The sequence below is a fragment of the Bubalus kerabau genome, chromosome 17 (assembly GCF_029407905.1).
Source record: "Bubalus kerabau isolate K-KA32 ecotype Philippines breed swamp buffalo chromosome 17, PCC_UOA_SB_1v2, whole genome shotgun sequence".
Classification (NCBI taxonomy): Eukaryota; Metazoa; Chordata; class Mammalia; order Artiodactyla; family Bovidae; genus Bubalus; species Bubalus kerabau.
This window is the reverse complement of record NC_073640.1, coordinates 36,752,148-36,778,351: the sequence shown is the minus strand read 5'-3', so window position 1 is coordinate 36,778,351 and position 26,204 is coordinate 36,752,148. Positions and strand designations below refer to the sequence as shown.

The 26,204-nt window shown below is 45.1% G+C and overlaps 2 protein-coding genes across 45 annotated transcripts in view; both read left to right on the top strand.

Annotated features, from left to right (window-relative positions):
- Nucleotides 1-26,204, top strand: part of LOC129631575 (uncharacterized) — a 478,809-nt gene that overhangs the window by 194,686 nt on the left and 257,919 nt on the right. For 7 of the 44 annotated variants that reach the window (XR_008704109.1, XR_008704106.1, XR_008704104.1 and 4 more), the window contains one exon: nucleotides 19,089-19,252. The exons of 35 other annotated variants lie outside the window; for them this stretch is intronic. Coding sequence is in view for 2 of the 9 variants with exons in the window: in XM_055552696.1 (XP_055408671.1) it covers nucleotides 15,721-15,740 (20 nt within the window). In the remaining 7 variants the exon portion in view is untranslated. Of the gene's footprint in view, nucleotides 1-15,720; nucleotides 15,844-19,088; nucleotides 19,253-26,204 lie in introns of those variants that run through there. 2 more of the 44 variants (XM_055552696.1, XM_055552695.1) reach the window with 2 other exon arrangements.
- On the top strand, nucleotides 18,379-18,600 carry LOC129631576 (cytochrome c oxidase subunit 6C-like). The gene has a single exon (XM_055552703.1). The coding sequence runs from the start codon at nucleotides 18,379-18,381 to the stop codon at nucleotides 18,598-18,600; it is 222 nt and encodes a 73-aa protein (XP_055408678.1).

The following is a 26,204-nucleotide window of genomic DNA, read 5'->3' as shown; positions in this document are numbered from 1 at the left end:
CATTTAAGACAATGTACTCTGGGTGCTTTCAGTTCTATCCAGATACCCCTCCACGAGAGTCAACCCTGCTCAGTGTGGGGAGAGGCTGTGACCTCCATGTGGGATGGGGTGGGGATGGCCGGAGCTGGGCCATGTTGGGGTAAAGCCCAGGGATTTGCATTTTGACTTGGGCTCCCATGTTGGGGAAGCGGCATACATAGCCCTCTTTCTGTATCAAGCTCACCTTTACCCTCATCATTGTGATTGCTAGAACTGGCCTGGGTCACTGTGCCTGAGAGGAGAGGTGGGAACCTAGCCCCTTCTCTCTCATCTCCAGGGGAACAGAGGCAGGGTCAGCTTCCCAGAGCACCTGCGAGGTTTCTCTCTTCATGCTGTGAAAATAATGAGGGGGGTATGGGGGGGCTCCTCTTTGGACACAGACACCTCTTCCTCTGTCTCTGTCAACCTGCAGACATTTCTGAGTTCTTACACTGAGATTAGTTTGATCTCTTACACTGAGATCAAACCCACACCCATTTTTTTAAAAAAGTCAAATGTGCAAAAATCCAAGAAAAACAAAAAACAAAACTATCATAAGCCAGAATTGGGGTCATTGAGCATCAACTTAGGTATTAATAGCATAAAAGAGCAACCCAGAAGTCACGGTCCCATCTGCATGGAGCCCCACAGAGCCCACGGAGGGCCACGGTGATGTGCAGGGCTGTGCGCACCCCTTGCAGGGTCATTCAGATGAGTGCCATCCCTGGGGCACCCAAACTTTCTTTCTGACACTGTAGACTGGCTTCACACAGACATGAAGTGCATGAAAGTAGGGGCCTCCCAGCCATCTCAGTGTACAGAAAGCCTCTCAGTCACACCAGGGGCCAGGGTGGGACAGAAACATTGATTCCAGCCCTTGGAACTGATAGAAAATGCTCCTGACAAAGAGTGTTAGGAATATGTCTAGTGGGAACTGAGTGTTATATTGCTTTACTTGAAAGCAATAGAGAAATGATCAAATCTATTGACTGTCTACAATGTACCTGAAATCATTTTCCATACTGGGGGCACAGCAGTCATTCAGACTGGGTCCAGTGGACCTTAAATAGCCAACCCATGGGAAAGGCAGGTAGCTGAAGCTGGCTTTGGGGCCATAACAACTATAGACTTGAATTCCTGCAAAATTTCTATGATTCAGTTTCTCTCAAAGTCACTCTCTCCACCCAGCTTCTTCCTGTCTCTGCTGCCTTCAGGAGGGGCACACGATAGCCTCCATCCTCATTTCTGCTCCCATCTCAGCATCCCAGGGCTTCCCAGGTGGCGCTAGTGGTAAAGAACCCCTCTGCCAATGAAAGACATAAGGGACCCAGGTTTGATCCGTGGGTTGGGAAGATCCCCTGAAGGAGGGCGTGGCAACCCTCTCCAGTATTCTTGCCCAGAGAATCCCTTGGACAGAGAAGCCTGATGGGCTGCAGTCCATAGGATCACACAGAGTCGGACATGACTGAAGTGACTTAGCACACACGCATGCTTTCAGGGTCTCAGCCTGATGAAGAAGATGTTAAATGAGGAGATTTGTGTTGATTAGCAGATACTGTGAAACCGATTGGGCAAGAAAAAGTTCCAGGTCTGGTGGATGGAGTCCAAGGAGGCTGAGAGGTGGGCAGCTCTTAGGGACATGGGCAGGCAGATTGCACAGTGGAGAGTGCTTCCTTGGTGGCCACTTGTGCCTGAAGAAGAAAGCACAGCTCAAGAAGGGGGAACACGTGACCAGCCTGAACAGGAACCAGGAAGGTGGGGGTTGTCTTGTGTGGCACCAGGCGAATGGCTTTCTGGTTCTGAGCTTGGCTGCCTGTCCCTGGCGGTACCGCCTACATGTAGGGAGAACTCCACCTGCGGCCTCCCCCGTGTGTCTCCATGTACTGTGCACATGTGGTTGGCAAGAGTCATTACATCATGACTGTTTTCCAGTATCCTTATTTTCTTCATCCTTTTCCTGTGCCTGGAATATCCTGGGCTCAGTTCTAATCTCAGATCTTTGCTTCAACTCCAGCTCCCTGCAAACCCCATCCCTAGACGCCCGTGTACTCCCTTTTCCTTATTCAAATATTACATGCCTTTAAGATGATCTCAAGCCCCCTTTTATTGGGAAACCCTTGCCTGACTACGCGTGCCCTCCAGTCCCTGAATATTAGTTATAGTATTAGAGTTGCAGCATGTATCATTTCATTCCATGCTCCAGTACCTCTAGGAAGTTGCAGTCCTTTCCTCCAGTGTACAGATGGGGAAACTGAGACTCCGTGAGGCCTAACCTTGTCCCAGGGAGGAGGAGCTGGAGTCTGCAGCTGTATCTACTCTGCTGCTGAGAAGTCACTCAGTCATGTCCGACATTTGAGATCCCATGGACTGTAGCTCACCAGGCTCTTCTGTCCATGGGATTCTCCAGGCAAGAATATTGGAGTGGATTGCCATGCCTTCCTCCAGGGGATCTTCCTAACCCAGGGATTGAACTCCCATCTCTTACGTCTCCTGCCTTGGCAGATGGGTTCTTTACCACTAGCGCCACCTGGGAAGCCCATGTCTACTCTGTGTTACATGCTCACTTCCTGGGGAGGTCACTTGGCATTCAGAGCAGTGAAACTTCGGGCTGCATGAGCATAGCATGGGAAATGTTTCACAGCGTGATGGCCAAGCTGCAGAAAGAAGCAGACTCTGGGGTGCGGACCCAGCCCTGGGTGATTATGGCTGGTCGGTCACACTCAGAGAACCACTGATTTAAGAAATGGATGTTATGGTGTAAGTGATGGCTTGGGTTACCTGGAACTCGGGATTTGAATGGCTCCCCAGACCTACTGAATCAGAATATCTAGGGTGAGTGGGCCGAGGAATCTCTAAGTGCCCCCAGGTGGTTTGTAATCATCTGTCTGTCGAGTTGGGGAAAGCTGATTGAGAGTCAAGCCCGCCCAATTAGCGCTTAATTGTATTCTGCTTTATCTTCTTCCCCAATTAGTTCTTCTGCATCAATTAAGCTCCTTGGAGGCTCAGACAGAGCACTCAACTCAGAATTGTCCCAAGAGCTGGTGTGCTCCTGGGCAGGTGACTAGTGTTGCTGGATGTATCTGCTCTCAGAGGAGAGGGGTTTCTGGAATGGAAGGAGGGGGGCTGTGGTAAAGCTGACACAGGGTCCTACACCTCCTGGCTTGGCAGTTGCTGTGCCTGTCATCTCAACAAGACTGAGTCTTTCCTGCTGCCTAAGGACCAGGTCAGGTTTCTTTCAGTCTGTGAAACAGAGTTGCTCACCCCCAGTAAGGGATGAACCTCATGCCATTGAGCCTTTTGATTCTTCTATGGATTGGCCTGGGATTGGTGCTGTCCATGGTGGGTGCCTTCAGGATCGTCCTGGGCTTGATGCTGTGTTGGGCACACACATGGTAGGCACACTTACCATCTGCTCTTTCCTTCCTGGAAAGGGCGTGTTACCCACCTCGAACATTCCCAGAGTGTAGAACAGTGACTTGCACAAATTCAGTTAATATTTTAGTTTCCTGCATAAATCTCAAGAGATACTATCAGACATTATGATACCACTGCAGCGAATGTGAATAATGTGTGTTGCGTATATGTTTGTTACTCCCACTTTTAGGTGCTGGATTCCCCCCTTACCCAGCCCAGAGCCTTATACAATGTTGCTTTCTGGAAGTTAATTTTTGTTTGTTTGTGAATGAAGTTATTAACTCCTCAGGGTGAAAACTTGTAAAGGGGTGAATGTGTGTTCTTTGTTGAAAAAATTATCTTCTTAAAGCTATTCTAGACTGTACTTAAAGACTCTGAGCATTTAATGATAATGTTTATCATTAAAATGAAAATAATAAAAGCTACATTATACATTTCAAGTATCTCTGAGAAAGCATTTATCACAGTGTACACACATAGCAAGTTCTCAAATTGTAGCTCCTTGACACAACACCAACAACATGAGGTTTAGACAGAAGGCAGAGCGTGTATTTGTCACTATCAAAAAACAATCAAAACAAAGGAAATTATAAAAACTCAGTGTTGGTGATGTTGTGATGGAATAGGCACACTTTTGGAGGTCTATTTATTATTGCATATCAAGTCATAAATACTTTTACATACTTTTGTTAGGATGTCAGTTCTATGAATTACTGTAAGAATGATTTTTTAAAAAGGAGCAAATTTAATTATAGACATCACTGTAATTTTCACTGTGTAATTTACAAAAAGGAAAACAGGAAAGAACTTACATGACAAAAATAGGAGGGTTATATAGATTATAGTGATTCAACATATGGAATATTTCATAGCAATTAAAAAGGCCAAAAGCAAATTCTATGTAAAAACATGAACTGATTTAAAATAAGTATAATATTAAAAAGACAGTTTAATTTACATTTTGATTTAAATTCTACAGAATTATATATTTACATAAGTGTGTGATTTACAAATAGCTATGAAAAAAGAGAAGCGAAAAGCAAAGGAGAAAAGGAAAGATATTTCCATTTGAATGCAGAGTTCCAAAGGATAGCAAGGAGAGATAAGAAAGTCTTCCTCAGCAATCAATGCAAAGAAATAGAGGAAAACAACAGAATGGGAAAGACTAGAGATCTCTTCAAGAAAATTAGAGATACCAAGGGACCATTTCATGCAAAGATGGCCTCGATAAAGGACAGAAATGGTATGGACCTAACAGAAGCAGAAGATATTAAGAAGAGGTGGCAAGAATACACAGAAGAACTGTACAAAAAAGATCTTCATGACCCAGATAATCACGATGGTGTGATCACTCACCTAGAGCCAGACATCCTGGAATGTGAAGTCAAGTGGGCCTTAGAAAGCATCACTGCAAACAAAGCTAGTGGAGGTGATGGAATTCCAGTTGAGCTATTCCAAATCCTGAAAGATGATGCTGTGAAAGTGCTGCACTCAATATGCCAGCACATTTGGAAAACTCAGCAGAGGCCACAGGACTGGAAAAGGTCAGTTTTCATTCCAATCCCAAAGAAAGGCAATGCCAAAGAATGCTCAAACTACTGCACAATTGCACACATCTCACACACTAGTAAAGTAATGCTCAAAATTCTCCAAGCCAAGTTTCAGCAATACTTGGACCATGAACTTCCAGATGTCCAAGCTGGATTTAGAAAAGGCAGAGGTACCAGAGATCAAATTGCCAACATCTGTTGGACCATCAAAAAACCAAGAGAGTTCCAGAAAAACATCTATTTCTGCTTTATTGACTATGCCAAAGCCTTTGACTGTGTGGATCACAATAAACTGTGGAAAATTCTTCAAGAAATGGGAATACCAGACCACCTGACCTGCCTCTTGATAAACCTGTATGCAGGTCAGGAAGCAACAGTTAGAACTGGACATGGAACAACAGAGTGGTTCCAAATAGGAAAAGGAGTACATCGAGGCTGTATATTGTCACCCTGCTTATTTAACTTATATGCAGAGTACATCATGAGAAACACTGGGCTGGATGAAGCACAAGCTGGAATCAAGACTGCTAGGAGAAATATCAATAACCTCAGATATGCAGATGACACCACCCTTATGGCAGAAAGTGAAGAGGAACTCAAAAGCCTCTTGATGAAAGTGAAAGAGGAGAGTGAAAAAGTTGGCTTAAAGCTCAACATTCAGAAAATGAAGATCATGGCATCTGGTCCCATCACTTCATGGGAAATAGATGGGCAAACAGTGGAAACAGTGTCAGACTTAATTTTTTTGGGCTCCAAAATCACTGCAGATGGTGACTGCAGCCATGAAATTAAGAGACGCTTACTCCTTGGAAGGAAAGTTATGACCAACCTAGATAGCATATTAAAAAGCAGAGACATTACTTTGCCAACAAAAGCTCTGTCTAGTCAAGGCTATGGTTTTTCCAGCACTCATGTATGGATACGAGTTGGACTGTGAAGAAAGCTGACCACCGAAGAATTGATGCTTTTGAACTGTGGTGTTGGAGAAGACTCTTGAGAGTCCCTTGGACTGCAAGGAGATCCAACTAGTCCATCTTAAAGGAGATCAGTCCTGGGTGTTCATTGAAAGGACTGATGCTAAAGCTGAAACTCCAATACTTTGGCCACCTGATGCGAAGAGCTGTCTCATTAGAAAAGACCCTGATGCTGGGAGGGATTGGGGGCAGGAGGAGAAGGGGATGACAGAGGATGAGATGGTTGGATGGCATCACCGACTCGATGGACATGAGTCTGAGTAAACTCTGGGAGTTGGTGATGGACAGGGAGGCCTGGTGTGCTGCGATTCATGGGGTCGCAAAGAATCAGACATGACTGAGAGACTGAACTGAACTGAACTGAAGTGTGTGACAATTAGAAAGAAACAAAAAGACAAGACTGTGTTTGATTTGTTATATTGATGTTGCTAAGTTTATTATATATACATACATATCTTTCAGTGTTTAAAATCTCCGTGATAGTTCTGTGAGATAGTTTTTATTACCTTTATTATTGAGATGAGGAAACAGACACAAATATTTTGCTAAATCACATAGCTATGAAAAGGTGAAAGAGGCTTCAAACAAACTTTGTCCCTCTAACTCCCAAATCTGTGCTTTTTTGGGTCAGTTATTCACAAATTGGGCTTCCCTGAGAGCTCAGTTGGTATACATGTGTGCATTTGGTGTTGGCTTCTCTTGAGAACTCATTTCTGAGTAGACTTTATCTCATATTTCAACAGTGTTGATAGATAAAGAGATACATTGTCACATGGTTGGCCTCAATATTTCCCCTTATTCATGAGTATATGTAGACTCCTCTTGCATGGACATTAGACTTGGCCATGTGACTTGCCTTGGCCGATGTGCCATTGGCACCATGACAAAAGCAGGCCTTGATAAACACCTGTGAGCCGGGATTTGTCCTCTTGAAACCCAGCCGCCATGTTATGAGGAAGCCCAAGCTAGCCACAGGGTAGGCTTTCAGGGAACTAAAGCAAACGAAGAGCCCTGGTTGAACTCCCAGCTCACAGTGATCACCAACTGCCAGCTCATAGGTGATCACAACTGTAGATGACAGTGACCCTTGTTGAAACCCAGTGAGTAGAGGAAACAGCCAGTGAGCCCAGCCAACCCATAGATTCATGAAAACTAGTAAAACTTTTGTTGTTTTAAGCCACTTAAATTTGGGTAAAAGACTTTGGTGCTAGGAAAGATTGAGGGCAGGAGAAGAAGGGGATGACAGAGGATGAGATGGTTGGATGGCATCACTGACTCAATGGACATGAATTTGAGCAAACTTCAGAAGATAGTGAAGGACAGGGAAGCCTGGCATGCTGCAGTCCACAGGGGTCACAAAGAGTTGGACACAACTTAGCAGCTGAACTAAAACAACAAATTTGGGGATGACTTGTTATCTAGGAGTAGATGACTGATATACTACAAGTGAAAAATTTTAAGTACCAGGATAAGTTTAGCACATAGTAGGTGCTTAATTAAAATGGGTATGAGCAAGAAGGGGTAAGTTCTGTCTCTTGTCATTCAGATTCCCTTATGACTGTCCACTATAGCCTTCTACTTTATGAAGACAAGCTCTCTGTTGAACAGGATTGTCTGTACCACAGGCCAGCAATCCTGACTCACAGCAGTCCTTCCTAGAGGGCAGATGGTACAGTTCCATGGCAGAGGGGGCGTTGTCCTTTAGAAAATGCCAGATCCTTTATAAGCTGGAGAGTTACAGTCCCTGCTTGGTAATTGCCCTGCCCCCTGCTAGTGCTTCCATTATTGGCTCCCATGATAAAGTTCAGGCTCATGCTCATTTTTTAGCTTCCTAAATGGAGCCTGCCATGGAACAGCCATTTGTATCAGGATCTTAGGCAACCACGGCTGTTCCCAGCCTCAGCAGCCCCACCGCCGCTGCCTCAGTTGAGGTCCCCGTCATCTCTCCCTTGGATAATTACAGCTGCCCCTAACAAGTCTCCTAGCATCTTGGCTTACACACCTCCATTCCATTCTCTGTAACGGGCAGTAGGCCATTTCTAAAGCACAAATTGAATCGTTTCACTCTGGTTTTTTAAAGTCCCTCCAAAAGGCTCCCCACTGTCTAAAAGCAGTGTCTCTCAAACTGGATTAATGAGCGTTTTGTAGAATATGGGCTAGGAACGAGATTTGTAGTTTAATACATTTGGCAAATCCTGGGTTAAACAGAGTTTTCCAGGTATTTGTGTGTGTGTGTGTGTGTGTGTGTGTGTGTGTGTATGTGTCATAGGACTTCTCAGAGCATTCAGTATGCTGATACAAATCAAGATTCATCCAAAGGGGTGATATAAAATGCGACATTTACTAAACTTACTTTCTTGGAAGGCTGTCTTTGGTTCATTGAGTTAAGGTTTAGAATTTTTGAAATAATTCCAAGTTCCTTCATTTGACATGCAAACTTCTTCATGATCTGACCCCAGCTTATTTCTTCAACTCAAATCCTATGTTTTCCCCAAGTTATTGCTTATGAGAACTTAATGCTTTTGCATCTGCATTCCTTGCACCCCAAATCTCTTCTGTCTCCTAGCCTAGTTAATTTTTATTCATCCTTCAAATCTCAAGTCAGTCTCCCCTCCTTTGGGAAATATCCTGTCCTCACTCTACTCCACCCCACTCACCCCAGCCTCACCACCCTGGCCTGAATTATATGCTCACCTCACATCACCCCATGATTTTTCCTGTTACAGTAACTTCTACACAGCCTTATAACTGCCTGTTAGTCTTTCCTTCTGGCTCCTTAGCACTTAAGTGTTTATTGAATAAATAAGTACTGAAAAATAGAACAAATTTTGAGACATATGCTGTTGACTAAGAACTTCTGAGAGCAGGAATGTTTGTAGTAGGTATTTTTCCAGGTACCAATCCACCCATGGTCCAAACATGTCTTCATGTTAATCTTACTCCATAGATGGTCTTTGGGATGCTAACTCCTTGGACCACATAAAGTCATGTGAACAAAACTGGGCGTAGTCAATTTAACTCTCTGAAACTTTGGACTTGACAGTTGCTGGAATGTTGAACTACAGAAAACATAGACTCCAGAGCTCTGGTGATCATTCTATGTGGAACAGATGGGAACAATGGGAGCAGAGCTAGAGCGGAAGTGTGAATGCTCAGATGTTCCTTAGAAATAAGCCAAGATGGGGAGAGATGGTGGCCTGTGTTGCTAACTGGTTTTACATGCTCCTTTCAGTGGTAGCTGAAGCCCGGCTCTGTTGGTGCCTGTGTTTGAGTCATAAGTGTATCATTCTGATGAATTTCCTTTTTCCTACTCCAGTTTGTTTGAAAGGGGTTCTTGTTATGTGTTACCAGTAGGGTCTTGACTAAGCAACATTCAATTTTCTTTCCTTGAAAAGCTCAAATGTGGATGGCCTTATCCTCATGCTTCTCTTTGTCATGGCCACATTGTGAATATTAATGGTAATACTTAAGCAGGTCGATTGTGCATTGAGAATATGAAATATGTGTGTCACTTAAAAACAAATGATTGTCAACATAGCGTCTGGGCTGAATTAGTCTCACCCTGCTTGTCACAGTTGATCTGAAAGGGAAGCTGTGACAATGAGTCTGTGCCAGACTTTATGCTTCCCGAGGTCAGGACCTAAATATGCAGATTCAAGAATGTGCTTTCTGATTAATGATTTGTTATCATTAACTTGATGCACTGGTGGATTTATAGAGAGGAAAATGTTAATAAAAAGGTTCTTTGAGCTGCATTTCTGCTTTGCTGAGCTGTCATTCCATTAAGCAAATTTGAGGCAATGTAATTGCTACAAGATTCTCCATATTTGCAAATGAATTTGTGACATTATTTGGGAGATGAATGGGTTTTTACCTTGACTTATTGGACTAAATCCATCTTGTTTTCAGGAGATGTGCTGATTATGGTTTTCCATGAGCTTGCAGGGTTGCTAAAGCAGTTTGCTGTTGACAAGACAGCAGACAGATAGGCCTGGATTTAGATCTAGACACTGTCCCTTACTAATGGTGTGACCATGGCCCAGTTGCTTCTCAGAGCCTCAGTTCCCTCATCTGTCAAGTGGGCCCATTGTTAATACTTGGCTTATGGGGGTTTGATGATAAATTTGATGATGTGAGACATTTCTCTGAAGAAGACATACAGATGGACAGCAGGCACATGGAAAGATACTCAGCACCCCTAATTATTAGAGATATGCAAATCAGAAGCACAGTGAGGTACCACCTCATGCCAGTCAGCATGACAATCATTATAAGGTCTACAAATACCAAGTGCTGGGGAGAGTATGGAGAAAAGGGACCCGTCCCACTCCTACATTGTTAGTGGGAATGCAAACTGGTGCCACCACTAGGGAAACACAGTATGGAATTTCCTCCAAAAACTAAAAAAAAAAAAGAGTTGTCATATGATCGAGGAGTCTTACTCCTGGGCCTATATCCAGAGAAAACCATAATTTGAAAAGATGCTTGCACAGCAATGTTCATTGTAGTACTATTTACAATAGCCAGGACATGGAAGCAACCTAATGTCCATGACAGATGAATGGATAAAGATGTGCTGTATGTGTGTACATATTATTCAGCCATAAAAGGAATGAAGTAATGCCATTTGCAACTATGTAGATGGACCTGTAGATGATCATAGTAAGTGAAGTAAGTCAGAAAAAGAAGACAAATACCACATGATATCACTTATATGTAGAATCTAAACTCGGACACAAATGAGCATATCTACAAAACAGAAATAGACTCCCAGATACAGAAAACAGACTTGTGGTTGTCAAAGGGGAGGTGGGTAGGGGTGGCAAGGGTTGGGAGTTTGGGATTAGCAGAGGCAAGCTATTATACTTAGAATGGATAAGTAACAAGGTTCTACTGTAGAGCACAGGGAACCATATGCAACATCCTGCTACAAACCATAATGGAAAGTACTTATGTTTGTGTATATGTGTAACTGAGTCCCTTTGCTATACAGCAGCAAGTAACACAACCCAGTAAATAACAGGTAACATGTATACATCAAAATTTTTTAAAAATTTTGATGATGTGTGTTAAAAACAAACAAACTGGCGTCCAGTAATTAGTAGTTAATTCCTCTTAAACTGTCTTTTGATCATGTCTTTAGAGCAAGAAGGAAATTTGCAATGAACACAAATATACGCAGATCTAATGTGTGACCACAAATGTAGGATTGGGGCCACACCTGGCTGGGGTGAAGGGTGCTGGAGTAGTTGCCCTCCCCCCACACACCTGTGACAGGTAGCATCCAGTAGGGGCAAGACTGAGCCCTTATAAGTCACACTCAAAGCAAAGCCATCCCAGACTTTAGCTTCATGATCATAAAGTGCATGTTCAAAACCCAGGGAATAGGCTGGGGTCACATGTGAGGACCATATAGTCATTTTAATTGGCTTATGGACATGGTGTTTGAAGCACTTGTAGTTTCAGAATGTTCTGTGGGATTCTAATTCCTTTTCTGAAAGTATCTGGCAAGAAGCAATTTATGAAAGTAGTGTGCAGCTGGGGATGATATGGAATTTAGCATAAAACTTGCATTCTGGTTATTCTGACTGGTTCCAGTTTCTTTGCCCTTGGGCTCATTATTTCACCACATGAATCCTGTTTCTGTATCTTTAAGATGAAGATAATATCACCATGTGACACAAATACATGTTTATTCATTCATCCAACAAATGATATCCGCAGGGCCAGGGATCTAGCAGTGAATAAACAGAAACAATCTTAACCTCCACTGGGGGAGGAGGTGAGATAATAAACCTCTTAAAAAAGTCAACTTTAGAGTTTGTCAGATAGTGGTAGCTGACTTCCCAGGAGTGAAGCAGTTCAGGGAAGAAAGACTTCAAATGTCAGCAGGGGGTGGGGTCATCACTGTGGAACAGAGTGGCGGGGCTAGAACATGGGCAGAAGGTGGTATGTGAATAAAGACCTGAGGAAGTGAGGGAGCGGCACTTGATGATGCTGGGTCAGGGTGAGAGCATCCCAGGCAGAGGCACAAGTGGGGACAAAGAACTTGAAGTGGGAGTAGATCTGGAGAGTCTGAGGTGGCCAGAGTGGAGTCAGTGAGGAGGAGAGAGCAAGAGCTGAGGAGGAGAGAGCAAGAGCTGAGGAGGAGAGAAGCAAGAGCTGAGCATGGAATGGTAGGCAGGACAGACAGCTAGGTAGGCCTTGTGGACCTTTGTCAGGACTTGGACTTTTCCCCCTGAGTGCGATGGGAAACCACTGGAGAATGAGGAGATCCGTTAACAGTACAGGCTGGTTTACGCTTAACAGTACAGGCTGATTTACACTTAACAGTATTCTCTCGACCCCCAGTGCCCTTAAAGGGAAGCCACAGACCTTTGGAAATGTGGCTGATGAGACAGAGGGTCTGACTTTTCCTTTTTATTTCATTTGAATTAATTTACATTTTAAAATAACTTATTGATTTGGTTGCATTGGGCCTTAGCTGTGGCACGTGCAGGCTTCGTGGCATCAGGCAGGATCTTCCTCTGCTCTGCGCAGACTTCTCTGGTTGTGCAGTATGGGCTCGGAAGTTGTGTCACAAGGCCCTCTAGTTGGGGCACGTGGGCTCCACTGCTTGTGGGCTCAGTGGTTTTGCACGTGGGCTTAGTTGCACCACGGCAGGTAGGATCTTAGTTCCCCATTGTTCTTTGTTGTTGGTTCCCTGACCAGAGATCAAACCTGTGTCCCCTGCGTTGAACCACAGACCACCAGGGAAGTCCTTAACAATGATTTCATCATTCGGTGATTGGAAAACTTTTAAGTGTGTGTGGAACAACTTGGGTATGTGAATGTCTTTTTTCAGCTTTACATTTATGAGTTCTAAATATAGATCAAGTATTTCCAATAACATTTTTACCATCTGAATTGAAATGTTCTATAATTGTAAAAGATACTTCTCATTTGTAAAACATAGAATGAAAAAAACTAAGGTTAAAAAGCCTCAGTGATGCTGTTATATTCACTGTATGTTTAAATAATAATATTTTGAATCTATTGAGTTCAGTTCAGCTTAGTCACTCAGTCATGTCTGACTCTTTGCGACCCCATGAACTGCAGCATGCCAGGCCTCCCTGTCCATCACCAACTCCCGGAGTTCACTCAAACTCATGTCCGTTGAGTTGGTGATGCCATCCAGCCATCTCATCCTCTGCCATCTCCTTCTCCTCCTGCCCCCAATCCCTCCCAGCATCAGGGTCTTTTCCAATGAGTCAACTCTTCTCATCAGGTGGCCAAAGTATTGGAGTTTCAGCCTCAGCATCAGTCCTTCCAATGAACACCCAGGACTGGTCTCCTTTAGGATGGACTGGTTGGATCTCCTTGCAGTCCAAAGGACTCACAAGAGTCCTCTCCAGCACCGCAGTTCAAAAGCATCAATTCTTCAGCACTCAGCTTTCTTCACAGTCCAGCTCTCACATCTATACATGACCACTGAAAAAACCATAGCCTTGACTAGATGGACCTTTGTTGGCAAAGTAATGTCTCTGCTTTTGAATATGCCATCTAGGTTGGTCATAACTTTCCTTCCAAGGACTAAACGTCTTTTAATTTCATGGCTGCAGTCACCATCTGCAGTGACTTTGGAGCCCCCAAAAATAAAGTCTGACACTGTTTCCACTGTTTCCCCATCTATTTCCCATGAAATGATGGGACCAGATGCCATGATCTTCGTTTTCTGAATGTTGAGCTTTGAGCCAACTTTTTCACTCTCCTCTTTCACTTTCATCAAGAGGCTTTTGAGTTCCTCTTCACTTTCTGCCATAAGGGTGGTGTCATCTGCATATCTGAGGTTATTGATATTTCTCTTGGCAGTCTTGATTCCAGCTTGTGCTTCTTCCAGCCCAGTGTTTCTCATGATGTACTCTGCATATAAAATTAAATAAGCAGGGTGACAATACACAGCCTTGACGTACTCCTTTTCCTATTTGGAACCAGTCTGTTGTTCCATGTCCAGAATCTATTAGGTTTTATATAACATAGTAATGCTAATTTCACCTGCTTTTTTTTTTTTTTTACGTTTTAAAAATATAACACCTGCAAAATTATGAGTGGCAAACATGGCTCACGATTAGAGAGCAGTGATGCAGAAAAAGTTGTGCACTACGTTTTGTTTACATGAATGAATTTATTCATTCTGTCATTCATTCTTTCATTACAAATGTACTGGGTGCTTTCCATGGGTGGAGCACAGTGCTCCTAGAGAGAGGTTTGGGTGCCCCCAAGCTGAGCGCAGAAGAATTGATGCTTTTGAACTGTGGTGTTGGAGAAGACTCTTGAGAGTCCTTTGGGCTGCAAGGAGATCCAACCAGTCCATCCTAAAGGAGATCAGTCCTGGCTGTTCATTGGAAGGACTGATGTTGAAGCTGAAACTTCAATATTTTGGCCACCTGATGGGAAGAGCTGACTCATCTGAAAAGATCCTGATGCTGGGAAAGATTGAGGGCAGGAGGAGAAGGGGATGACAGAGGATGAGATGGTTGGATGGCATCACCGACTCAATGGACATGAGTTTGGGTAAACTCCGGGAGTTGGTGATGGACAGGAACGACTGGCGTGCTGCAGTTCATGGGGTTGCAAAGAGTCCGACATGACTGAGCGACTGAACTGAACTGAACTGCCCTCATGGGACTTCTGTTTTAGGAGAGACAGACCAAAAAAATAATCAAATAATGCAAAATCATGCTAAGTGCTATGGAAGCAAAAATCATGGTATGAGAAAAAGCAGGGAGGGGACTTTGGGTGGACCGTGGAGGCAGCCTCTCAGGGGACCTGAGGAATTACTGCTGCTGGAGGATTATTACCAAATTGCCAAGCAGAAGTGCTTTTTAAACCCTCAAGTACTGTCACAATGAGTTATTGTTAATATCTGTGTTCTTAGGGGCGAGGCATTCAGCTGGAATATGATCCCCTGGAGAACAGAGACTGAGTCTCAGTTAACATTTCACAAGAGTGTCTGCCTGGTGTCAGACACTTTTGAGGTGTTGGCGAGGATGTGAGGCTCCAGGGATGCCTGGGGAGATAGCTGCTGCTGCTGCTAAGTCCCTTCAGTCATGTCCGACTCTGTGCAACCCCATAGATGGCAGCCCGCAGGTTCCAGATTCCACCGAGTTTAGTTGGAAGGAAAATGCAGTGGTTCAAATAGGAGTCAGGTGTCCTCCAGGCTGAATAAATGGTTTGCAAGGGGGTGTGGTAGGGATCCTAGGCAGGTGAAGCCCGAGTGAGTGGAGAAGATGCTTAGAGAAAGAGGATGTAACCTGTGGGTCTGAAGCCTGTGGGAGCTTTGAGAGGTGGAGAGGAGCGGGGAGGGTGTTCAGGACAGGAGGCAAAGGACAAGCAGACATTTGAAAGTGGGATCTGGTGGCCAAGACTAAGGATGCTCCCAGCAAAGAGGGGGAACAATTGCTATTTGACTCTGTCCTTTGCAGCCAAAATGGTGGGTCTGGTCTTTTGAGTTCTGAGAAGTCACTAAATATATGGCCCCAGAGAGAAATGAGATCTAAATATAGATTGGGTCTTTCTAATAAAAATGTACCATCTGAATTGAGTTACTCTGTAATTGTAAAAGCATTCCAGATTTTGAAAATTTAGGATGGAAAAAAAGGAGAAAGAAAACTCAATTATATTTTTTATATTTATTCTGTGTTGAAATAATATTTGGATATATTGGGTTAAATGGGTTATAGTAACATTACTTTCACCCATTTCTTTTTACTTTTGTTTTAAAGTAACAACCAGAAGATTTTAAATTACAAGCACTGCATACGCATGAGTGCATGCTCAGCTGTGTCCGACTCTGCGACCCCGTGGACTGTAGCCCACCAGGCGCCTCTGTCTCTAGGATTTTCCAGGCAAGAATGCTGGAGTGGATTGCCATTTCCTTCTCCAGGGGATCTTCCCAACCCAGGGGTCAAACCTGAGTCTCTTGCGTCTCCTGCATTGACAGGCGGGTTCTTTACAAATATTGCTCACATTCTGCTTCTGCTAGAGAATTCTGCTCATGGTGCCGCCATGGCCAGCACACCAGCAGGGACAGCCTGGTCTCAGCCCAGCCTAGCTTTCCTCTCCGTGAAGGTCTTCAGATGGCTCTTGAATGTCAAGGGTTTCAGACACCCCTACAACTCCTTGCATGTGGACATCAGAGTCACAACCCCAACTTCTTAAGGAGCTGCTTAGCTTTCTCATTGAAAGGGAGAAGTGGTTCTTTGATCAGATGCGCCCGTATTTCTTTCCACCGAGAGCCCTGGTTCCTTGCCATGTGTTGCTCTAGTGAAGCAGAGACGCTTGTCCTGCGTTTGTAAATCGCATGCATGGGGAGTGAGATCTTTGGCTTCAATTCACACAGTGTAGACAGGATCCAAACCTAGATCCTGGGCAAGTCCTCACCCTTGATGCAGTCATCAGACCCTTGAAAATAATGCTTTCAGGGACTTCCCTCTCCCCATTTCTCAGGTGAAAAACTGAGACCCAGAGACAGAGACTTTGTCAGGGATCCTGCTACCATTGTCTTCATCACCAGCAGTTCCCTCCTAAGTGGAATTCCATGGAGAGAAAGATGGTTTACCCCCTCTGGAGCCAGGAAGAAATTTGGGGCCTCTCTTCTCCCAGTCCATTAATGTGGGACAGTAAATCCAAGATTTTTGGGGCACTCATCTGAACCAGGAAAAATGCTGCCAAGGTGATGGTGGCCTGGTTGAGAGTGAATGTCCCCTTCCCAAATCCTGTGCGCACCCCTCCCCGTCTCTCCCGTGTGTCCGGCTTTCCTGCCTCCAGGGAGACTGGCAGCTGTGGACAGTGCAGGCTGGGTGGGGATGGCGCTAGCTCTGGGTGACACACAGAGGCCCTGGCTGCTACTGATCTCGTCCAGGATTCAGGGCTGGGAGCCAGGCGGGCGGAGATAGGCTCACCCTGGTGACAGGACCTCCTGCATGCTGTTTATAAGCACATCTCCTGCCATCTGGGCCCTGTCCCCATGCCTGGCCTCCATCCTGGGAAGCCGAGCCGTGTCACACACACACATACACACTGCACTTTGATGCGTCCCCGGCCAGAGTGTTTGGGTAGAAACCTGAGATGGAGCAAAAGGCTCATCCCCAGGGATGACCATCCCCAGGCGTCGCCATAGACTCCTCGGAGCTCAACAGAGGCCCTACCCAGGGCTTGTTGGTAGGTGCTGGGCCCCCAGCTCTGCTGCCCCCAGCCCAGGGATGTGACAGCAGCTTGGCAACAGGATATACTGCTCCCCTCCCTAGTGTCACCTGTGGTCACGGCTCTCTGTTGATTGACAGCATTTCACATCCCTAAAAATTACATTCTTCATCTGAAAAGAAACACCCTGAAATGTTAGCAACAGTAAACGTCTTTGGGTGTTGAGTCTATGGATGATTTTTCTGTCTCTAATTTCCTTTTCTTTCCTCTGAACATTTTCTTCATGAAGCCTATATTACTTTCTAACAATAATATTGGAACAAAGTTTTTTCCTTTTTCCTGCCTAAAAGGCAGGCTATGACTTCCATGGAGCAGATTGTCTGCTTGGAGCAAAGATGAGTGTTTCTGAATCTGCCCCAGACCCACCCACATCCCCACATGCTTCATCCTCCTTTTTGGTCCAACCCTATTTCTTCTTCCTGCCGGCCGCAGGGATGGTGGTGGTGGGGAATGGAGGGAAGGATGCCTTTCTCTCCATGCTGGGAGCTTTATATACTTTGTTTCACTTATTTGTCAGCAATAAAGCTGGTCATAAGAAAGACACACCATGGGGGAGGAGAGCCCTTTGAGGCTGGTTCTGGGCCCCCAGCAGCAGCTCGCGCATCCCTGCCCAGGGTTTGTCCCATGGCCATGTCGCCTTCATCACACACCACGTGCTGTCACTACCACTCCTCCGCTGCAGCTCTGCTGCGCCCTGCGGCTTCCGCTGGACATGTCCACTGTTGTCTGCCCTCCCCTTTTGCAGATTGTATTAGTCGTGATTCTCTTTTATACACCTGACCTGGGAACTTGACTCTCTGAGCTCATCTCTGGAGCTTTCTCTTCCTCTGCTCCTGTCCAGTGACAGGAGGCGCAACCAGCTAGCTTCATTATGTCTGTTGTTTTACCAAAGATGTTTGCAAGTATCAGATGCACAGTCATCCAGCGCAGGCTTAGTGTAAGTGGCTGATGAGGAGGATGCGGCGCTGGTGCTGTGTGTATCGCCACCGTCACCTGACGGCCGTGGACCACCAGTGGTCTCTTTACTACTGGAACTACGGTCATCAGTGTTTGTACATCTAGTCAGATTAGACAGCTGACTCCATAAACCCATAACCAATTCAGGAAACTCATCCTTGTCTATTTCTCTGTCAGTCTGGAAGGACATCATTGTTGAGCTGTCAAGAAGAAAAGCTATCATGGCTTCTAGTTCTTTGACAAAACCTCAGATGTGTGGCCTTCTGTCCCATCATTTTCATATTGTCGGAGCATTTATTGTCTCCCTGGGAGATGCAACTTTGTATATGTTTGCTGTGGCTGAAGCAAGAAAGAAGGCATATGCGTATGTCTACAGAAATTATGATTCCATAAAAGATTTTGAGGAGATGACGAAGGCAAGTATGTTTCAGAGTCCAAAGTGATTTTGGAGGAGAAAGAATTTCTTTGGGTTGAGTTCCATGGAAGTTTGTCACTGACCTTTGTTCTTGTTTGGACTTCCCTGGTGGCTCAGCTGGTAAAGAATCCACCTGCAATGAGGGAGACATGGGTTCGATCCCTGGGTTGGTAAGATCCCTTGGAGAAGGCAAAGGCTACCCACTCCAGTATTCTGGCCTGGAGAATTCCATGGACTGTATAGTCCATGGGGTTGGAAAGAGTCAGACATGACTGAGTGACTTTCACTTTGTTCTTGAACTATGAAAATATGAACTATGACTATCTGGGCTAAGGAATAGTTTCTCTTGGTAAATAAGTGATTAACAAGTACCATGGACACACACACACAAAAAATTCCCAAAAGTTCTGTTCCTCTGGAATCACTCTTGGTATCAAAATCTGTGTTAGTCATGGTTCTGCAGAGAAGCAGAACCAATAGAATCTATCCATCATCTGTGTGTCTGTCTGTCTACAGAATTAGTTCACGTGATTGTGGAGGCTGAGAAGTCCCAGTTGGCAAGCTGGAGACCCAGGAGAACTGTTTTTGCTTCCTGTCCACGTCTGAAGGCCTGAGAACAAGGAGGATAAGTGGTGTTAGTTCCAGTCCAAGGCCAGGAGAAGACTGATGTCTCCACTCAGGTAGTCAGAACAGGCAGAGTTCCCTTTTATTCAGCCTCTGTGTTCTATTCAGGCCTTTGATTGATTATGCCCCTATTCAAAGCCTAATGAAGTCCACCCTCATAAGGGGGTACAATCTACTCAGTCTAGTGATTTCTCTTGGTAACCAGAGCATTTCTCAGAATATCTATTTACCAAGCTGAGTGGATGAGAAATCACACATGTATTATGGTGTATCTGTGTATGTGTATGTATGGTAGTGTTTAATCACTAAGTTATGTCTGACCCCTTGTGACCTCATGAACTGTGACCTTCCAGGCTCCTCTGTCCATGGGATTGCCCAGGAAAGAATACTAGAATGGGTTTCCATTTCCTTCTCCAGGGGATCTTATCTTTCCAACCCAGGAATCAAACCTGCGTCTCCTTGCATTGGCAGGTGAATTCTTTACTGCTGAGTCACCAGGGAAGCCCTGTGTGTATGTATAAGCATACATCTATATAATTTATTGAATTTTATTTAATTAGTAACTTTTATATACTAAAATTATATTTTGCATAATAATGATCATATTCAAAATAGTTTACCTCTGTAAGGCAGAAAAGAAGACAAGATTAGAGAGGGATTCACAGAGGCTTCAAATTTATTTATAATATTTTATTTCTCAATAAAATGCTAAGATTTTATTAAGCTGGGCAGTTGTGAACCAGGTGTATTTTATATTATCTCAATACATTATGACATATTGAAGATATTTACAATGTAAAAGGAAGGAAGGGAGTGAGGGAGGGGAAAAGGAAGGATGGAAAGTAGGGGGAAAGGGGCAAGAACAGAGGAGGCCAGGTGACACCCAGAATGATGCCAGAATCAGGCCACAGAACCAGCTGGAGGAGCCCCAGCTACCACTGTCCCAGGATGTCAACCATGGCCCCAACACCGTTGCCACCCACTTTCAGAATAGAGTCTCTGTGGTCCCCCGTCCCTGGATCTTTGTGTCGCCAGCTCCCAATCCCATTCAGGCACATTCAAGGTTACATACCTCACTCTAGATGCCCAGGGGGAGGGGGAGGAGAAAGGAGGTAGTTTGCATTTTCACCTTCTCTATGGAGAGGCGGTGCCTGACGCATAATGTGGAGAGTTTTCGTAGCGCAAGAAGGGTTCAGTTCAGTTCAGTCACTCAGTTGTGTCCGACTTTGCGACCCCATGAATCGCAGCATGCCAGGCCTCCCTGTCCATCACCAACTCCCGGAGTTCACCCAGACTCACATCCATCGAGTCAGTGATGCCATCCAGCCATCTCATCCTCTGTTGTCCCCTTCTCTTCCTGCTCCCAATCCCTCCCAGCATCAGGGTCTTTTCCAATGAGTCAACTCTTCGCATGAGGTGGCCAAAGTACTGGAGTTTCAGCTTTAGCATCATTCCTTCCAAAGAAATCCCAGGGCTGATCTCCTCCAGAATGGACTGGTTGGATCTCCTTGCAGAAGGGTATGAAGGTTCAAATAAAAGCCCCAAATTAAAAAGCCCAGTGCCAACCATGCCTGGGAAGACTGGACTCCCTCTGCAAGATCCCAAGCTGAGTCTTGGACCGCCAATCCTTCCTTCCATCCTGGCCCATCCCCTACCCTATGCTCCCAGAGGGGCAGATGTCCTCAGCCCAACTTTATGGACACAAGAGAACTGGACTTGCCAGAAGCAAAGACTGAAATCCACATCTGCTTAACTTCCAGTTAAGAGAGGCACTTCCCATAGAAGCTTGCACCTCCTCTCTCTGGTTTCGCCCTTATCACAGATATGGTTCCTTCTAGCGCTAGCTTCATCCTTGCCGTGGGGGAAAGGCCAAAGAAGAGGTGAACTTTTCTTTTGTTGTCCTGCATCAGAATACTTTGGTGAGCATTGGCTTTACCAAAGCAAACATGGCAGCAGACAACCAGACATGGCATTGAACAGAGACTTATGCGAGAGCAGGTATTTTCTTTTTTTCCTAAAGTCAGTGACTATGGGTGTTTCCAGGAGCTGGGACAGTGAGAGGAAATGTCTTATTTGAGACTCTGGACACTCTTCAAATTGTTCTGGGTGAACATCTGTATCAATAGTCCACCAATAGAAAAGACTAAAGATCTTGAGTGCAAGTATGAAAAGGGGCGGGGCCAGGGTACAGACGTGTTTAAAGAGAAGGTGCCTTGGTGGCAAAGACATGGGTTGTGTGTAGAACACTGACCCTTCTTCAAACCATCCAACTGTGTATTCAAGGCTCAGAGAAGAGTCACATTTTCTCAAAATTCAGTAAGAGGCATCTTTCATTTCAATCTCCTGCTTTTGTGTAGCAGACGCAATACTCTAGTGACAAATGCAGGTGAATTGAATTTTGTTTTGTTTTTTTTTTCCCCATAATAGTTGCATACAGCAGAAAACTAATGTGTTCGTTATCAGAGGTGAAAATAAGCATAATGCCTGATCCCGAACTTGAAATTGCATAACTTCAGCCAAATGGCTTTTGATTGAATTGCACGTTTGTTTTCCTTGTCTTTTTTTTTTTTTTTTTTCTATTCTTTTTGTGAAATCTCCATTTACCTGTGATGATCATAGCTTATTAGTGGGCTACTTTGGAGCACACTAAAATGAGAGCACTCTCATTTAATGTACCACTGCCTTACCCACAGGCTCTTAGATGCTCACCCTGAAGCCTTTAGCATTTATCTCCTCTAAACCTAGACTCTAGGATATATCTTTTTCCAATTCACTTTTTTAATGGACAGAATCGGAGCCTATGTGTCTATTCAGGAGAATGGGGGCTTTTGTTCAGTGAGTAGAGCCCGGTATTGAAAATGGATATCATTTGAGCATTTCCTATGTGCCTGGTGCTTTATATAGATTATATCTAATCCTCACATCATCTGAGGAAGGGAGATATTATCCTCACTTAACTGATTACAAAACAGCATGTTAAAGGAGATGATAGACTGATTGGAAGGATGAGAGAAAAAGAAGGATAAACAATAAACCCTGGGGTTTGGCCTGAACACAAGGTGGATGGTGTTGCCCTTAAGAGCTGGAAACCTGGGTAACAGGGATTAAGTGTGGGGTGAAGATCAAAGGGATGGTTTAGAAGTCATTTAATTTGAGAAGCCCCACTATAGGCCAAGTGGAAATGTCAGTCACAGGATTGATGAATATAAGAGTTAAGAGAGAGTTGAACTTTTGCGCTGGCCTTGGAATCAGTGTACCTAAGTAACCACACTCAGTGCCAGCTGGCTGGCAAGTGTCTGAGCCCAGAGTGCCCCCCAACCCCCTTGCTGGGCTTTGTGATTGCAAAGCCCAGCTTCCCCCTCTGTCCCTTATACCCTACTCCTGAGCCCAGGGGGAGGACAGATGACATTCAGAGTCAGTCACCCTTGCTGGGGCCTTTAGGCTGGGAAATAATTGTAGATTTTACAATTGCAGGAAAGGATAAATTTATCAAAGCAACATATACATTTCTATGCCTCATTTAATTCCACCTAAACACAATAGAAGATTGGAAGCCGAAATTCCCCCATGAGAGAAGATTTCACTTCCTTGCTTTAAATCAGAATTATCATGAGGATTGCCATCTCATCCCATCAGCCAGAGCTCTCTGATTCTTCTCAGAGTTCTCACAGATATTCTTATTCCTATTTCCAATGAAAAGGACTCTGAAATTTGGTGCTTAGAATGCCATGTAATCTCCTTTCCTTTGATTTTGGTCCAGACCAGCTCAATTCAGAACACATTTATTAAAAATGTATATGTGTCCAATCTGATGGAGAGAAACAAGGGTGTGTGCATTATTCCCTAAAATGAAAGTTATGATGTGAGATCTGTCTAAGAATCCTATTAGGGTAGAATGTAATTGCATGACCATCAAAGGAAGCTACATTAAACCACTTGTAGCTGGACATTGTTAACTACCTTTAAGGAAACCAGCTACATCATGAGCCTGTCTGTCTGGCAGTAATGGCAGTAAATGTGGGTTTTGGTCCTGAAGGTGGTTTCTGGTTACCATGGGTATATGGCATGGCTCAAGAGGGACTTACTCTTAAGACAGAAGAAGGATGTCTATCTGCGAGACATCATAGGAGAACAGAATGAGGAGTTAAAATGAAGTCAATTCCTGAGCATATAACACCAAAAGAACTCTGCGGATGGAGTTGAGGGAGCATTTGAGGTCACCATTCAGCCTAGGTATTAGTCCACATAAAGGTACCATAAACACATGAGTGCATATAAACAAGTTTTAAAATTGGGGATTTGAACTTCACAAAATCACTGGTCCCTTGAGTACCTTCTCTCGAATTTTTGCACTGTCTCTAAACACTGAGATTGTCAAGAGAAACCAGTCATGTCATCTTTGAGTCTAATATCCTTTGATAGTTATTCTTTAGAGAAAAACCAAGCTTTGGTGTAGAATTCCAGGTCTTTATCCATCTGGCCTCACTTCACCCAACTCAGCTGCTGCTGCTGCTAAGTTGCTTCAGTCATGTCCGACTCTGTGTGACCCCATAGACGGCAACCTCCCAGGCTCCCCCATCCCTGAGATTCTCCAGACCAGAACACTGGAGTGGGTTGCCATTTCCTTCTCCACACCCAACTCAGAGCTCCCACCAAATCACCTTGGCTATCCCACCGTCTCCACTTCTTCTACCAAAGGATTTTTGCTCCCATTTCTTTGTGTCCACTCAGCACTCCTTCATCCTTCAGAGCAGCTGGCTCTGTGTTGCTTTTGTTCAGTAGCCCCTGCAGTTCCTTGAGCGAGGAAGCTTGTCTCTCATCCATGAACCACTAGGGCTCAACACAATGACCCCATGATCAGGTACTCTTCTAGCCCAGCCCCAGGATTCTTGGCTTCTCCAGCAGGTGTTTACACAGTGGTCACACTTTCCCCCAGGCTATCAAATGAGTATCCCTGACCTCAAGCTTCTCTCAGGGTCCCCAGTCCGCCAGGGAGGCTGGGCTCTAGGGCTTTCCAGTTGAGTCTCTAGGAACATGGAGTCTAAAGGAAACTTGCTTCAAAGCCTTGAGACCACAGACAGTTCTTGGCCAATTCTAATGAGAAGGTGCCTGTTGGCCTCCCTTTACCAGGTCATCTGGGGAAGGGTTTTCTAAATGTAAAGGATCTGGGTCCTCGGCTCTCATGCCTGTATAGGTAGAGGGAGCCGACCAAAGGAGATGAGTGACTCCAGTGGACTGCTTGTCAAGGTAGTCAGTTCCAGATTCTGTCCTAAAAAGTCTTAGTAAAGGAAGACAGAGTGACTCAGAGCTGTTTCCTCAGAAACACGGCCAGGGCTGATCCTCCCTATATTGTCATTTTTGTACCATTGTGTCACACACCTGCTCCTTGCTGGATGCTGTATCTTGGTTACCTCCTTACATCTACACACACACCAGTGAGTTCTGAGTCTGCCCTGGACACAAGGTCCCACCGGAGGACTTGACATCTGACTGTCTCCACCTACAGAGAAAAGGAATGGTGTCCATGGAGTGCTGAGGATCCCTGGGAAGGGGGTGGAAGTGAAGATTACAGACCAGCAAAAATCGAGAGTCAAATGCCCACTGTGCCTACAAAGACAGCTGTTTCCGAGATCCTTACTGTGGCCAGACCAGACCCTGGTCTGCATCCTTTATATACAATACCTCCTTCTTCCGCCCCAACCCCCCACCACTTTAGCATCCTCAAAACCACTCTGAAGGGGCCACTGTGACCATTCACAGAGCAAAAGGAATGGATTGTTGAGTAACTTTCCCTGAATCTCATGGTTAGTAAGTGCTGAAGCTGGCATTTAACTCAGGATCTGCCAGGTCAGAGTTCGAGTCCAGCCACCATGATAAGAGGAGGCCTTTGGAACCCAGGAGACTGGGTTTTCTTCTTTGCCTCACACAACTGAGCATGGAACATAGTTCTCTTAGCAGTATGTGTTGGCATAGAAATCCACACTATGTTCTTTGCAGTTTTGATCCAAGGTTCAGGAGTCCTCTGAGTTCAAGGTCAAACACATGACATTCACTCATGTGAGAAATACATTGCTGTCCATCTCTGGGTACGGATTTCCTGTTAAAATATGTTTTCCTTGCCTCTGCACTTGTGCATATGTTTTTCTCTCCCTGGAATGCCTTCTCCTTTCTTCTTATTTATGATTCCTCATTCTTCAAGGTCCAGCTACAACATCTCCTCCGGGGTGACTTCTCTTCTGCTGGAGATGCCAGGGTGAAGCACTCTGTGTTCAGGTGTGGCCTGTACTGAGAGCCACGACATGGAGCCAGAGCAGCGTCAGCAGCTGCCACCTTCACGCGTAACTTTGTTCTGCACAGCGTGGCAGGCTGTGAGGTGGATTCAGCACAGAGGAGTGGTTAAAGTTGCTCTCCCCTTGGAAACTTGACTCAGGGAAAGACCCAGCTTACTGCTTCTGTCGGTCCCCCTCCCTCCAGCTCCTGGAGGAATTATGTAGCAGAGTAGAGCTCCTGAGAGCACGTGCACATCCGATGGCAGAACTGAAATTCAACTCCTTTAGTGAAGCTAATGGGCTTCTGCCGTGGGCACAGGGTCAGGAGAAAAGGGATGGCTGAGGAGACACTGGGATGGCACCAGCAGACTGGGCTTTGCAGCCTCCTGGGGAGCCCAGGAATGGGGTCTTGAAAACCCTGATACAAACTAAACTTCGTATATCTGTGGAGGACTCTGCAATGTGCCACGAAGCCCCCAGCCACAGGATTTCCTCAGCTGGAAAGAGCTCCTGCCCCAAAGTCTGGCTCTATTTTTAGGGTGGCCCACCTTCCACGGCTGAGTGCTGCGGGGATTGAAAGGCCTGGCCCTCTCACCCCAACTGCTGTGCAGGGTCCCCAACTCTTCGAGTTCCCTGTGGAGTTGGCTGAGCCTTCCATGGAGACCCCACTGCACCTTACCTGCTCCTTCTGCCCAATCCAACTTCTTTCCTTGCCCTCCTGTGGAGCACAAGAGGGCTC

Excerpts from the sequence above, each read along its gene's own strand:
- LOC129631576 (XM_055552703.1), top strand. The coding sequence starts at position 18,379 with ATGGCTTCTAGTTCTTTGACAAAACCTCAGATGTGTGGCCTTCTGTCC.